Source organism: Balearica regulorum, chromosome 2 (genome assembly GCF_011004875.1).
Source record: "Balearica regulorum gibbericeps isolate bBalReg1 chromosome 2, bBalReg1.pri, whole genome shotgun sequence".
Lineage (NCBI taxonomy): Eukaryota > Metazoa > Chordata > Aves > Gruiformes > Gruidae > Balearica > Balearica regulorum.
In genome coordinates, this window is record NC_046185.1 from 26,509,540 (window position 1) to 26,525,542 (window position 16,003).

The following is a 16,003-nucleotide window of genomic DNA, read 5'->3' on the forward strand; positions in this document are numbered from 1 at the left end:
ACATTTTCTCTGTCATTATTATTAATCACTCAGGGTTTTTTTTTACCCCTCTTTTACAAGAAAACTTTGAACTTAAAATGGATTATTTTTTTTTTTGCTTGGTTGGGTTTGGGTTTTTTTTAAGCTGGAACTTGATATTTTACTTTACATTTTACAAACTTGCATCCAGATCAATAATGTTTTTATTATCATAGTATATATAGGATTGCCCATTACATTATTATGCATAAGATCTGAGTCAAGTTTATTATCTTTGGGTTTTACATTCCTGACCTGCTTTGCTGTCAGGTCTGGATGTATTACTGTTCCTGCTAATCTAATATACTAGACTGCAATTTTTTTGGTTAGTGCAGTCAATAAATGAACATTTCACTATTGCAAAGTCCAAATGCATGTTAGACTTATGTTCCTGGCAGGTTCTGCCAAATCATATCATCAATACAAACTTATTCACTATTCTACCAAACTCCCACCGGTGAAATATTTTGGGAATTAAATTTATCTCAGAGGATGTTTCTGGAAATGAAATACTCCTGAAAGCCATATTATGATAAAAATTTTAGTTCTTTGCCTATGAAGCCGTAGCTGCCAGGCACCATGTGATGCTCCCAGTTTTGTAAACGACTCTTGTCATCTGATTATTTACTCCCCTCTTGGTAGCAGATGACCCAGTTGTCTCTGAACTGGCAGGATCTCCAAGTGCCCTGAGAACATTTTGTTTAAGGAATGCACACGGACACCCAGGTGCATGCTTGCAGCATGCTCTTCTCTTGGGTCAAGGTGATCTAAGATAGACAAAATGAACTCTCTGTACTTTGTCTTCAGGATACCAGCATTCACCTGAGGTATGGAGAACTAGAAAAACTTGTTGAACAAGGGAATGCCACAATGATTAGTATTCATTTGGGCAGCAACTGGAGGAATGCATGAGAGCAAAACTTCCGTTTTTGTGTTTTAACAACCTTGAAAACATCAGCTTATAGTTGCTTTTAACTACATTGTAAGCCAAATATAACTTTTCACAATCTACGAGTATAGCCTTAGGGCCCAAAAATCTCTGAAAAAACCATACAGCTGTCATCCAAATTAGACAACTTTGACAGGAAAAGAAAATGAAGTGACAAAAAGATAAGCAAAAGGAATAGAGAAATATGTAATATGAAGAAAAAGACATGATGGATTATTGATTGTATGTTATCTATGACAATGCATTAAAGCAGCTAAATGAATTCTTGTGTGCTGCCTCTGTTCTTCCTTCTTTTGAATGGGGGCTCCTCAGCTCTGATTTCCATTTCTTTTCCCTACTTAAATATTTCTGATCCTTTTTGCCTTCCTTCCTCACTCATTTTGTCTTCCGCGCTGAGGCGTGATGGCAATGTAAAAATCAGAAAGGTACTATTCTGTAATGTGCACAGTCCTTGTTTTTTAAAATTCCCTCCACCCATACATTTGTCTTGATGAATTGTCTGTTTTCATGTTTGCACAAAAATGGTAAAATAAACATCATTAAAAAAATTTCAAACCAGTAGTACCTGTACTTTGTTCAGCTTGCTTATTCTTTAAGCAGCAGCTTTTTTGGTCCTCAGCTTGGGCATGTAGCCTGCTGGGGTTTTTTTGCTGAGCAGGTCCATGTCACCAGCCATAACTGTTTCAAGATCTTTCTCTTCATAGCTCTCTGACATTATAGTTTATTGTGCTGCCTTCTGCATGTGTTTTATTACACACACATAAGTTTTCTTTCATATATACAATTTCAACTTTAAAGACACATTATCACATGATTTTTTCCCCCTTACATTTTCCTACTTTATCCTGAATTTTTTTTTAGGATTCACATTCATTTTATTTGTGTACTATTGAAAAACTACACATTCTGTTTCTTTTCTGAACCTCTACTTACTACTCACTGCCATGGCAGTCATTGCCTCACAGATCATGATGTGTGTTTTCTGTCTCTCCATTAGTTAGATCTTGTGTTATGCTGATTTTTTTTTAAGTTGCTGCACCAAGCACCCTTCCTGCTGGTATCCTGGGAACACTTGATCTCATATCAAAGGGACTTTCATGACTCCCTGATTCAGAACTGAGCTTTTAATCTCACTGCTGTGATGTGCTTCAAAGGCTCCTGTGAGCTGCTGCATCAGGAAATAGGGCACGTAGCACTCTCTGTATTTGCTAACCTCTTAAAATAGAAATACCAAAGCATCGAAATCATCTGAGCTGCATCTTTCACCAAATTTAATAATGATATATTTTAACTGTTTGAACCTGTGTTGTAGCTCAGGCAATTTTAATTCACAAAATTGTTTGTTACAGTGGTTTTAAAAGGCAGTAGTATCAGCTTGAATGCTTGCCAGCTACCAACCTGGAGGGCTTTTGTTATTTTGGAGGCCTAATCTTGTATTACTTTCTCTCCTCCTTGTACTTTTTGGTCTGTTGAATTTTCACAATAGTTCTTTACATACACTTGTCAAAGTACCAGGAGTAGTCAGTAGCACTCCTCAGCTGCAAGAAGTGTGTATCTTACACATTGTTTCTATAGAATATAGATTCTTTTCACTTACTGGAAGACAATTTGGCACAAAGTTATATAAACATGGCCCAAATATAAAAAAATTCCAAAAGACTAAAGTCTCAAACACCTACAATTTTTTTATGCTTATCTATCTTTCTGACATTGAGCTAGACATCTTCTCAGACTCTTTCATGTCAGTGTTTGCTGAGCAGTCAATGGCACCTCGGTGTACATTTCTAGATGGAGACTCACCAACTCAGTTTGGCAGAAGTCTGCCCTCATTGCCACATTAACATCCTGTAAAGCCACCTGCTAGAAGGCTCTTCTCCCTTCTGTACTATCAACTACAAGTTAGAGGTTTCTCCTTAATTATTAAGGGTTTAGGGTTTTTTTTTTTTTTTTACAAGCTGGACTATTTTGATAAAAAGGCATTTTCTCCAATTTAGGAATTTTGGGGTTTTTTCAGATAAAGAGGAATTATGTAAAGTCCTAGATCATCTTTTCTATAGAGCTGTTCTTACAATTGAGCTTTGTAGTAGAATGAATAGAAGGACATAGATTCCTCTGATTAGCTGTGTTGTGTGCTTTATAGATTCCTATTCATGCAAGCTAGAAGGTATGCTGAACACTGTTTTAAGGGCAGACTTCAGAGATTATGCAAAGGAAACCACACATTGCTCACAACTGTTAAACACCGTCAGGGCTGTGTAACAGGCAAAATAAAGGGAGTGCTTGGGGTAATAGCAACATGTCATAGCCCATGACAGCCATAACCTACACACTACCTGTGTAGGTCAACACAAAGGAGGACACTGGGCTTTGAGATGCAGTTCCATATACCTAAAGGATCAAAGGGCAAGAACAGGCCCATCTGCAGGTACATTAGGTACAGCACTGAATTAAAAACCCCAGATATCGTCGTCATGCAGAAGTGGCAGATGCAAAAACTGCTGTATCCTTGAAGACATTGTAAAGGATGGATAAGATCTGCCTGCAGAAAACACCTAAATGGAGCTGCCTATATGTGAACAAGATGACTAAGCTTCTATTACACTCAGTGTAGGTGTGGAGTGGGCTTGAATAGCTATTGAGATGCCACAGCATGCACTGAATACAGCTCCACCACCTGTAACAGGAGCTTCAACAGTCAGTATATGCAGGCACACACACAAGTATCCAAGTTCAGGTGTCTTAAGATAAAGCTGGTAAGGCATCTGCCCACAACACAGCGACTACGTATACATAAGGAAACACTGTTTTGCAGGGACATTTGAACTACTTCCAGAGTAGCAGAGTGATAGAGCTGTACTAATATAGCATGCTGTACAGATTAATACACCTTGCTTCTTAGCAGGAGTAATAAATCCCTGTCAAGCACTGCTGTGCTCTTCTGTACAGCAGCCAGTTTTTGTTAAGACATGAATGAAGATTTACCTGTTCCCTCCTGTAGAAGAGGCTGCACCATTCACTCCTCTCCCAGCTGCCTAAAACTGGGAACACTGACTGATTACCATTAGCCATTTTTCATCAACTTGCATATAATCCTTAAAATCCTGGAAAACAGTATTCTTGTATTAGCCCAGTTGTTAAGCCACCACAGTGGGCAAGGAAGTACTAGGGTGGGCATTAATGATTGTATGCTTGCAACAATTCTGACAAAGTCATAGGGAGCTGACTCATTTCATTAATATACAGAGCTTTTGAATAAAACTGGGCTTAATGCACAGTCCTGCATCAGCTCATGGGGTGCTTTCCTGTTAACATCAATGATTTCCCTGTTTTCCATTAGGCATTCTTCCTGTCTTTCAGCATCATGTGACATGTGACAGTTAGACCTAACTAGATTAATTTTCCAATTAAGATGTGAGGCAATACATCAAATGCTACCCTTAAGTACAGATAAAGAACATTAAAATGGAACAGTTTGTTCATGATGCCATATAAAAATAGTTTGGCATTGGCACATTGTATTAAATAGTATTTCCTAGCTAGGATAATAGAAAAGTCTATAAATCAAGGATTTTCCTGTTCAAAGAAAGATCCACCATGATAACAAACAGCCTGCTGCTTAAAACATCCCCTGCAATCTTTGATTAACTTCGACTAGGAACCCTAAGAACAGATACACACTTTGATCGTTTCTCACCTTTTTTCCTACCCCTCAACACAGAATGAGATGAAAGAGATCAGGGAGAACCACATACTTATGAGGTTTCTTTCACTGAAAGAGCATGTACAATTGTCACAGGTTGTGCTTCAGCATGCACATGGATGGGATACCAAATAAAAGGACCAGAATGCAAATTGGTTTGTCCATTTAAAGGATGCATTACTTACAAGACTTGGTCTATTTTTTCCTTCCCCTTTCCCTTCCAATGGTAAGGGCCACTCAGGAACTTGTTCCAAGTTTTGGCCTTAAGACAGCACTTAAAAGTCCATCATCAGTAATGTTTAATACCTAGCTGGTTGGGATAGGAGAAAAGTAAACCTATGTGTTTCCTCCACTACACAGGTATTTGATGATAGTACATTTATATTGTGTTTAACCTTAAACTACAGCCTGTAATTAACACCACATTTTGAGAGTAAACTAGAAGAAATTACTCCCTAATCAAGATTTGATAAATCAGGTTAACACTAAACTGAAAAATATTCTAGCAACGAGTTTGCATAGACTGTATTTGACAATGTTCCTGACAAAGGGACAATATCTACTTGTTTGCACAACAATTAAATATGCTGTAGCTGCTGAATAAATAATTTAACCCAGAACACATTAGCAAGCCTTTTTTCCTGCACAAATGCAAATACTTCCAAGTTCTAGGAAAGACCATAATACATCCTGCATTCACTGTTGAAGAAAAACAAGAACAGGCAAGTCCTGAAACTAAAGGCACTTGGCAATAGAGGACTTTTACATAAAACAGGGAAAAAAGAGGACAGAACAGTTAACCTAGCATGAGAAACCATGAATGCATTCATTCTAAAGCCCACTTCATGTTAAGCACATTTGTTTTAACGTAAGACCACATACACAGCAATGAAGTACCTCCTTAACTTCTATACTTCAGCCTGTGAAGATAACAGAAACGAGCATCTACCAAACAGTGCTTGAGGAATGCTTTCCTACCTGAAGCACCTCTCAGCAGGATAGACATTATCTCTGGAGACAGACACTTTGGACTTGCTCATTTGGGTAAATTAAACCTAGTTTCTTCATTGTACTTATAGCAAGATAATGACATCAACCTGCAGCATGACATCTGGCAGGCTAGAAGAAAGCTACTTCTCTTCCTACCCACAGGATCTGCTTTGTTCTAAGCTTCATGAAATTAAAGACATCGCATTTTGGCCAGGTCTTCAGCAGTTTCTGCTCACAATGGTCACTGATGCAAATCAGATGGCATGTATTTATTAGCAGTCACAAACCCAGATGGACTGTCTGCATCAGGGAGCTTAGGACACCGTAGATGGTTAGAACCAGAAACCTGAATTATCCATCTATGCCAGGTAATCTTATTACAAATATGCCTCCCCACTGAGGAAGAGCAGAGCAGCCTAGCCATTCTGCAGAGCACTGATCAGAAAGAGTTACCAGGCATCCTCTCACTCCAGAGTTGTTCTAAGTACAGGGACCCAAGTTTAAGAATCTAGTTGTAAACAAGTTTTCATGATGAGACTATGTTCCTTGCTGCATGTCACATTTTGAGAGTCTGCTACATGCAACACTCTGCCCTGCAATGAGGAAATAAGTTGCAAGAAAAAACATTTTAAGAAGTTCTGTACTTGGAGTAAAGCACATAGAAGGCAAATGGAGAATATGGAATTTATCACAACAGTAGCTGTAAAATACTATCAAAAGCAAATATAATGCACACGCCATTTTAAACAGAGGGGAACAGTTAACAGAATCTTAAGTTGGAAGCATAAACTAAAACATTTCCCACTCCTCTCTTACTAGTATTACCATTAAGCAGTTCTGCTGACACATTAATCTACAATAGTTTTAAAGACTTAAAGGTGAACTTGAAGGTGTGTGTTGACTCTCAAGATTCAGCGATTCTTCTGGGTTGAGCCCATGTATTTGCAGCTGTGAAATCCTTATTTGGAAAAGTAACCACAGCATCCCTATTACATATAAAGTAGCAGTACTTTCTGCAATGCAGCAACTTCGGTACACAACACAAGCAGAACATGTCCTCTGCCTGTGGCAGAAGAGCTGCTTCTATTTAGTTTACCATCAATTCATTCTTACACCATTTTAATCTGCACATAAGTATTTTAGATTATTTGTTTACGAAATGTATTTCCCCTATATAGGGTACAGTCCACAGCTTAACGATCTCAAGTTATGCTGCTTTATCTGCAGCACTGCCCCTGAAAGTAACCATGAGATGATGGGGACAGAGACACACCGAGTGATACCGACAGCCAGAGCTGAGCTTTACTGCCAGGGGGCGGCAGCACCGGCACGCCTGATGCAGGGGTTCAAGCCTCACAGTGGTATTTCAGAGCTCTGAAGGCCAACTCTCAGTCTGTTTCCATTTACACTTTGCTTTGTCTGGCCATCTGGTCTATTCATAACAGGGCCTGCACAACAGAACACATTCTTGAAAAACAATTCATAAGCTTCAGCCCTAGCAGAATAGCTATCACATTCTATATCAATCCAATACACATGTATTTCTGCATAATTGATCATTTTATTGGAATCTGTTAAAAGATGTTTGTTCAGATCACCTGTTCAGCAGGCAGTTATGCTGCTTCTGTTCACTGCATACATACTGAGCAAGTCTCCAAGCAATACATAAATATTATTTTGTCTGACCCCATACATATGCATCTTTACTACAAAAAACAGCTTTTCCTCAATAAAAGCTGTATCCATGGGACCAACGTTCATTTCTTCTAGCTATGACTTATACCAAATCCATATCAATAATCATAGGTTAAATACATCAATACATGTAATAGAGCTTTAACAGTAAAAAAAGTAAGAAAGTTAAATACTGCAATAGCTTAGATACATACTGTATTTGAATGATAGAACATAAAGGCTATTGACCTAGCTAATGACACAGTCACCAAAACATAACATACAGAAGCAATGTCAACAGCCAGTACTTGTCTAAGCATTTTAGAGCTTCCCTTTTCCCTTCAAATAAAGAAGGGTTGTGCACATCTTGAATGTGAACTTAGATATGATGAACTTTACAGCAACATTGATCCTGATATTTAAAATTGGGTAAAGAAACAGACATATTAAAGCTGCAGGCCACCAAGTACACATAGCATTTCTGAGTTTGAGGAGCCAATACTTACTATCGCACAGGTTTATTGTTCAAACAAAGTGTACCCTATGTAACAGTAGCATTAATTGGCAGTATTTTTATTTAGTAGAAAGTGCCACATTACTCAATTACTCAACAAAATAAGCTAGGTGTTTAAAGTGTTGATTTAATTTGCTACAATGAAGGCTAAGGAGATATTTTAACTGAAACACCTTGCTAAAGTGAAATATGCTGACCTATCACTGTTCTATAGAACACAGGAATTAAGTTACAAGTGTTTCCTCAGTCATCAAGGGCTGGTATTTCAGCCAGCATTTGAGTTTTTAACCTAAGGGCAGGTTAAAATACATCTGTATAGAATGCAACATACCTAAACCAGATACAATGATGACCAACAAAATTAGTTGTCAGTCCCTACTTTTTACAGTTAGGGGCCCAACAATTTTAGGCACACAAGTTATAGCCAATCTTTTAAGCTCAAATTCAACCATTACAAGCTAGAGAGAGACCATTTCAGATATTGCTCTGTGACAGCATTCCAGACTGTAAGAACATGCATACACCAGCTGTCCAGAAATACAGAGCTGTTAATAAAGAAGTTGCTAGAAAAAGCCATTAAACATATACATGCATGCCAGTTAGTTTCCCAACTAAAACACTATTTACAACCCACATTTCAATTTTTTGTAATTTGTAGTTTTTAACCCAGCTTACAAATACGAGTTCAAGTGCAAGACATCCAGTATGTGACCATCTGAAATAACCAAAGTGAAAATAAGTGCAAATTACAAAGCTACAAAGAGGTTAGCAATGATTTAATCTTTTCAGGTGAAAATTTATTTACCAGATAAGTAACACCTGACAGAGGTGGAGTCCATGAAGGACATGACCTTTAGGAAAGCCAACACAGTCTTCACCAACAACATTGACTTTTTGAAAAGTGTGAAAGTTTCTTCATACTGCAAACTGAAATCCTCCATAAAGTTATGTGGTATATTACTGCATGTTGTAATGTATTATTGCCCTACAAGTTGTGCAGAAACCCACAGCCAAGAAACTATTAATGCACAAGAAGTTTAAAAGTTACCATGCATAAGATATGGTTCAGCTGTAACAGAATCTCAGGTATTGATTATGGCTTAGACCTGCACTGAAAGTCAACACTTAGACAAATATCCTTAAGTGAGTGACATTGTCTATATGAAAGTGAGACAATTTTGTTACACTGAAGACTTACTTGGTTAAAGTGACCTGCTTAGAAGAAACAGTAGACAATACATTCACAAATAACCATACCTACTTTGCAAGAATTAGCCCTGTAAGAATTCAACAATACTCTTTTTTACTCATCTTTTAAGATAACATGTAGATATTTACAGATATTTATAAACAGGCTTTGTTTCTTGAACAGCCATATCTTTGATAATTAATTCTTTATACTTCTTCCCTCCCTCCCTCATCCAAGCCTGCCAAATTCAAGACTTTGTTCTAGCAGCATCCATGAAATCAATAGTGCAAAATTATTACAAAAAAAACTCTTTTCCCAAGCTGTGACACCCTCCTCAAGTTTGTATTGGGTCAATAGCACTTCCCATGTATTTTGAGCTCTGGGGGAAAGCAGGAACAATAGATATGCTGAATCTAGCAAGCAACCAATTTCTTTGCTGAGGGGTTTTTTGGGTTTTATTGTTGGGTGGATGTTTTTTATTTGATGCTCATACTGGCCATTGTTATAACTTTGGTAACTAGTTCACCATATTAAATTCACAGTTCCTCATTTTGACATGCACCTATAACATGTGAGTTGAACTGCACGACAATAATTGTAATGTCATCTCTATACATTCGAGCCAGTTCTTCTGGAAGACTAAGCATCTTGGACAGTCGCTCATGATCCACAGTGCCAAACTCATTGTTACCCACTGCATGACGTATCAGGTGAGTCGCTGCATTCTGATCTTCAAATACTGAAGAGATTCTTGCTCTCCTTTCTGTTAAGAGACCATGCATCTGTCCCAAAGTTACCTTATAGCCACCAACAGCTATGGGCTGTTGATGGTGAACCCCAGTGAGGTACTCCCCTACAATTCTAGCCACATCTTGCCTGTGCATTGTCTCCCACAGCCCATCTGTGGCCAAAACTAGGAACTTATCCTGTGGCCGTAATTTGTGATGTATGACTTCTGGCTCAGCTGTGAGGTATGGGGGAGTGTGATAGTTTGGAGGAATAAACTTTGTATACTCATTGTCATTCAGCTGATCTGGGCCTGACTCCACTACTCTCTTCTGTAGTTCAATACTCCATTTAAACTTCACATCGCCAAAAGCTCTAAAAGGCATCAGGAGACCTAAGAGACGATCTTGTTTCACAAGACTTTTCTCTTCAGACTTTGGATGCTCCATTTTCACTCGTTCCACTTCATGTTCATTTTGTGCATTGTGGTCATAGGACAGATTAACTGCAGACCAAGATCCATCCTCTTCCTGAACCCCAAGCATTGCCCTACTGTCACCTGTGTTTGCAATGTGCAAGTCAATGCCATCCACATGGGCCACACAGGCAGTTGCACCAGAAAATGCTACTCGCAGTACTAAGTAGTTGAGAAAAGAATTGGGATCTCCTACTTGAGCTTCTAAAGAAATATCATTATCAAGCCTCTTAAAAGCATTAATTAAAGCTTCTTTCACATCAGTAGTCTCCCCACTGTTGAGATCAATGAGCTCCTGCCAATAAGTTCTTAGACTATTGAAGTAAAGCTTGGAAGCTTCTTTGCTAAAATAATCATTGGGATGCTTGTGCCACTGTAAAATGGGCAAGAGAGCTCTGCCACTTTCCACAGCATTTTCTATTTCAAGTAAAGTCTCATGAGGTAACAAAGAGACAGCAATGTAGTAAAACAGTCTTTCACTGACAGCTTGAGCACAAGCACAACCTGCATGGCCATCAAACACACCCAGAAGCATCCCTCTTGTCTGTAAGCAAGTGGCAGCACTCCTCCGGTCTTCTATTGGAGCATTAGCAGGCAACTGGTTGCTATCAAAGCCAAGGACAGAACTTACATTTTTACCATCAAATTCTGGGACTTTAAAACTGTATTCATTTGCCTTCAGAATGCTGTTGACTTGTGGAGGAGTAAGGTAAAATCTCTGTGGTGTAGAAGCATAATCCCTTCCGTGAATAAAGTGATTAAAGTTCTCCTTTGGCCTATAAAGTGCCGCAAATTTCTTCTGAGGTGCATATCTGAAGTGACTGTGAGCAAAATGAGATGATAAACAACACAGATGTTTATGGTGGCAGTAACACACTGTACTGCATATTCTGCTAATCTCACAGTTACGAATCAATGGAAACAGATGAGCTGGTGCTGGCATGGCATCAGACAACAATGGCAGCCTGGAGCTTCGGACTGGAATTGCTGAAAGACAAGAGAACAACTACATTTAGGGGGACAGCTAACAGATTTTTTCCCAGAACTCTGTATTAAGACATTTACAGTCCCTAACAAAGTTACTTATTATATGGAGCTCATAGCTTCACAGGTCTTGAGAAAGAAAAGGCATTAAGAGGTTCTTGTTTATAGACACTATGTTGAGCTATAACAAAAGAGCTATACTTAAGACATTTTAGCTCTTAGACCCACTCAGCAGGCAGAAAGTAAAAACATCATCCAGACAAACAATGCAGCCTCAAACAGAACGCAAGACAACAGTTACCACGGAGCACTCTACAGTAATGCCACCTTCTGCAAGACTCTTATGGAGATTTGTTTTCCTGCTGATTTCCCAGCTGACAGAGCCAGATGTGGCACACAAGGAAGAAAACTCTTTCTATAAGGCTGATAAAGAGATAAAGCATCTAACAGTAAGATTCAAGAAACAACTTTCAGATAACATACAACTGAGTTTAAGATGAAGATAGTTTAGACAATAAAAGCAAGCAGTAGGCGATAGACAGCAGGTATTCTTTAGGCAATCACAAGCCAGTAGCAGGTTTTGTTTCTTCTCCCCCCTCTCACGTGCAAAACTTCAAACTTGTGCAACACCAATGGTGTACACATACAAAATAGCCACAGCAGTCTATGCAGCAATTGTCTAGCTTATCAGATAAAAATACAAGAGGTAGAAAGCAGATGCACCTCTCCTACCAGCAGCTCATCTACCCCAAAGTTCAGGATTATAAATTGCTTTAAAAAGCTACTCAATTGAAAGACTACATGCAAGCTGTATTTGCTTCGATTACTAGAATACAGCCCTGCACAATAGTCTAAAGCTAATTCAGTGTTAAGATAACTATTTAGTTTAATATCCAAGAAAAGTATTATACTACTTTTCACAACATCTAAAAACCTTTCTTTTAATTTTTGATTCCTCTGAAGAAAGATTATTCTAACATACCCTTGTCTCCATTTACGTAACTAGTCACAACATTACTGTGAGTGCCTCTAAAATCCTTTATTGACTATGCCTCATTATCAGGAAGTCTTTTACAATGTCATACTTGAGAAAACAATCACATAGTGGAAAAAAGTTGAACTATGCTTTGTGTGAAGTACACACAACTAAGGGGAATTCAATTTTCTCTTTCCAACTTTTATGATCAAGTTTCATCATAAAAGCTTCTTAGAAAAGATAATGACAAATTATCTTATACAAGGCTTAGTACAGTCATAAGTACTAATCTATCAGCACCACTGTATCTCAGATTTAATTGTTCTACTGAAAAAAACAGATACTACTGTGTTGTGCAAGGTGCTTCAGTCACTAAATCGATTATTTTTTTTAGCCAAGCAAGCATACCAGTATTTCAGATGAGACAACCCCCATAAAATATGCAGTAAGCCCCAATACTCAATCTCAAGGATCATGCAACATAGGAGGAATTGTATTCTGTAAGCACCCTATTCTGTAAGCTTTCCATAGCTTCTGCCACAGGGTTTTGATCACTCAGATTAGCTGAGAAGTGTCTGGAAATACATGAAGCTTCACCCCATACTCTGTGTTGCAAGAGAAGGAAGCAAGTCCTATTCTTCCCTCCAAGCTTGCTTGTCCTCCTTAAGTAACCAGGAATAGAACCTGTTTCTCTGTTACAAGATACATAAGTGCTGAAAGCAAAGAACTCGTGCTTCTACCACTCCACCGGCTTCCTAGTATTAATGAGTGACTGTCAGTCTTGATTTGCATTGACAAAAATTCTTGCCCATTGACCTATCCCAGGTCTCCCACTGACAGCTATGAAGACTGAACTCGCCAGTTTTCTGTTGTTCAGCTACCAGGAAGAGCTCTGGTTGTAGTTCTGTGGACCACAGCCAGCTGTACAGACACTCAGCAACAGTGTATTGGCTTGAGCTTCCAGATGTAGGCTAAATTTATGTTAGCCATTTGCTTCACAGAATGTCTATTTCTCCAGCCCAGACTTCACATGCATACAGCATGACAGAAGTAAACTCTAACTACAAATATAGATTTTAAAAATCTATTCACTGCCTTCTAACTATAAGGAGCTATTTTGGTAACAGTTATGTATATTTCTTCAAATGACATTTAAAAGCAAACATTTTGCTTATAGAATGGGAACCTTAAGGTTCTACAGATCCACCTGGACTATGGCAGCACCTCAGATTCAGCACTGGTCTCCTGATAGACTCCAACTCAATCAAGTTTTCCTAACTGTTAAGCATTTGTGTTCAGTGCTGGCCCATATGTGGTGCCACAACAATTGTTCTGACAGTTCTGCTGTTGATCCATGATGAAGCAAAAATACAAATGTACTGCTGTTACAGTGGCTCTACAGTGCCACCAGAGACTATTTTGTTGACTTTTAATCATTAGTTTATCAAATATTACAGGAAAACTAAAAGGAAACAGTAAGAAGTTAACCTCAATTTCCACAGCCTGTATCATTTACAGTAGATCCATGTCAGCTTAACCACTTACTCTAGCCCTTAAATAATTACTTTAAGATCCCAAGTTCATTATAGTTGATCAAGAGATGGCAGAGAAAGAAAGCATTAAGTAGAAATTTTACAATCCAATTTGTCAAGATATTAGAATCAATAACTGTCCAAGCCCAAAACAAGGTACAAATGCTACTTTTCAGGCTACAAAGATAACATGGCAAATAATGAGCCAGATTGTCCACTTATGGGTTTTGTAGTACCACACTGATAAAATGAAAAAAGTATTATCCTTTGCTTTAATAAAGGCTTGGTGTAACTGTACTATTACAGCCAATTGATGCTGCACAGACAGGTTCCTCCAAAACACCTGCCTTAACTGTGCCAAAGACACCCATGGCTTCAGATAAAAACACTCACCCCAGGTGCCTTGCAGACACTTGACAGACCTGAATGAATTAGCCTGTTGGAGAGGACGGGGAGGGGGGAGGAAGAACAAGAAACATTCAACGCAAGTAGAACCGTTAATCCTTCCCTCCGGCCAGGTCTCAGCCCTCAGACACTGCCCAGCCTGGCAGTCCCTTCCCCGGGTCCCATCCGACCCCCGAGCCCGGCGCTCCAGCGAGTATCAGTGCGAGATACCTACCGATCCGCCTGGGCCCAGGACACACACACATTCTCCTGTCACAACAAGAAGCCGCCAACATCCACTAAGCAGAAGCCCGGGGACGGGGGAGAAGCAAGGCAGAGTTTGTTAGAGAAGACGGAGAGCTCCGACACGGAGAGGGGACAACAGAGAGAAGGAGACACGCACACACTCAGCACGTCTTGCGAGAGCCCGGAGCCGCCGCCCGCCCGACGATGGGAACGAGCCAGCCCCGCAGCGGCGCGCCCAGAGCAGCCCGCGGAGAGCTCAGCAGCCAGCGCGCACACCCGCCGCCCCGCCGGGCACCGAGCCCCCCGCCAGCCCCGCTCTCCCTTCCGGCGGAGGCGAGGCACCGCTCCCGTTCGCCGCGGGCAGGGCTCGCCTTCTAGCTCTGGGCGTCGCCGCTGCGGAGACCGCGACCCCCTCAGGCGCCGCGCGGCCCCGACATGGCCGCCCCTCCCCAGCCGCCCGCCTCCAGCAAGACGCCCTTCTCCCGCCCCCCCCCCCCCCCCGGGCCGCACGGGCACAGACCTGGCCCCTTCCCAGACGGCTCAGCCCGGCCCCCCGGGCGGAACAGTGAAGCGCCTCAAGGGACCGAGCGGCCCGAAACACGCGCGCGCGCACACACACACCCACCGCTCCCAGCCCCCTGACAGCCGCCGCAACCGCCTCACGCCCGTAACCGCCGCGCTGTGCGGCGCCTTATAAAGGCCCAGCGGCCCGCGGCGCGCCGCCCATTGGCTGCCGGGGAGGGCAAGGAGGGCACGTGACACGGAGGCTCGGCGGCGGCGGAGGGGGGGGGCGGGCAAGGGAAGAAGGTGGGTGGTGGGTGCGCGCGCGCGCATTGCGTAGGGGAGGGAAGGCGCGAACGCGGTGGCGGCTGCAGGGCTGCTCCCCCCCCCCGGCCCCGCAGTGCGTGAGGGGACACTCCGCCACCCCTCAGCCCCCTCCCGGCTCCGGAGTCCCCGCATCGCGGCGGGAGTGGCCTGAAGCTGCCCCTCCGTGAGGGAACCGCCGGTGGGAGGGCGAGCCCCGCCGCACTCCTGAGGGAGGTAGGGCGGATGGGAGGCGGGGCGGGAGCGCGTTGCGCCTTGGAACTCCGCGCCGGGCCGCCCGCTCGGCCCTCGCCTCCTCCGCCTCCTCACCCCGAGGACTGAGGCAGAGGTGAGGGCTGCCTTGCCTGCGGCTGGCAGCTCCTCCCAGAGCGCTTACTCAGGTATAACAAGTGATGACTGGTGATTTGTAGATAAAAACCGGACAAGTGTCGTCCCCGGCCTCCCGCTGGCGCTGGGCATGAAGTCGAACTGACGGGAAAGCCGTCCCGGTGTCCTCCGTGTATGCCCGTACTCCAGCCACCGCTGCAGCAACCTGCCCCCCGCGCTTCTTTGATCAGGAGCCAGTGTCATTTAACTTCTGCCTGTTAAGGGGACTGACAATGAGAAAATGTCTAAAGATTTCTGTAGTGTGTATTGACTTTTACTCTGAATTAATTTTAAAGGGTGAGAAAGGCGGTGGGTTGTTTTTTTCCCCTTGAAATGTTCATGAAGTGCCTCTAACAGAAAGCACATTAACCGACACTCTGCAAAAGACCACTGAAACCTGTACTGCAACATTTGTTTTTTCTGTTTTTAATTTGCTCCCTGGTGTTCTGTCTTCA

At 41.7% G+C, this 16,003-nt stretch overlaps 1 protein-coding gene across 5 annotated transcripts; it reads right to left on the minus strand.

Annotated features, from left to right (window-relative positions):
* Nucleotides 1-7,198: 7,198 nt before the first annotated feature.
* Nucleotides 7,199-15,096, minus strand: PDP1 (pyruvate dehydrogenase phosphatase catalytic subunit 1). 5 transcript variants are annotated; one of them, XM_075743721.1, is made up of 3 exons: nucleotides 14,878-15,096; nucleotides 14,347-14,381; nucleotides 7,199-11,222 (listed from the first exon to the last, which is right to left on the minus strand). In XM_075743721.1, exons 2-3 carry the CDS (start codon nucleotides 14,375-14,377, stop codon nucleotides 9,571-9,573), a joined length of 1,683 nt encoding a protein of 560 aa, XP_075599836.1. In that variant the 5' UTR covers nucleotides 14,378-14,381; nucleotides 14,878-15,096; the 3' UTR covers nucleotides 7,199-9,570. The 5 variants fall into 5 exon arrangements, with proteins under 5 accessions (XP_075599836.1, XP_075599838.1, XP_075599837.1 ...); XM_075743723.1 differs by lacking the exon at nucleotides 14,347-14,381 and adding an exon at nucleotides 14,121-14,163 and having other exon boundaries at nucleotides 14,878-15,095; XM_075743722.1 differs by lacking the exon at nucleotides 14,347-14,381 and having other exon boundaries at nucleotides 14,878-15,094.
* Between the last annotated feature and the right edge of the window lie 907 nt (nucleotides 15,097-16,003).

Excerpts from the sequence above, each read along its gene's own strand:
- PDP1 (XM_010305662.2), bottom strand. The coding sequence starts at position 14,407 with ATGTTGGCGGCTTCTTGTTGTGACAGGAGAATGTGTGTGTGTCCTGGG. Across the intron at positions 11,223-14,346 it reads TCCTGGGCCCAGGCGGATCG|CAATTCCAGTCCGAAGCTCC; the intron begins GTAGGTATCTCG and ends CTTGTCTTTCAG.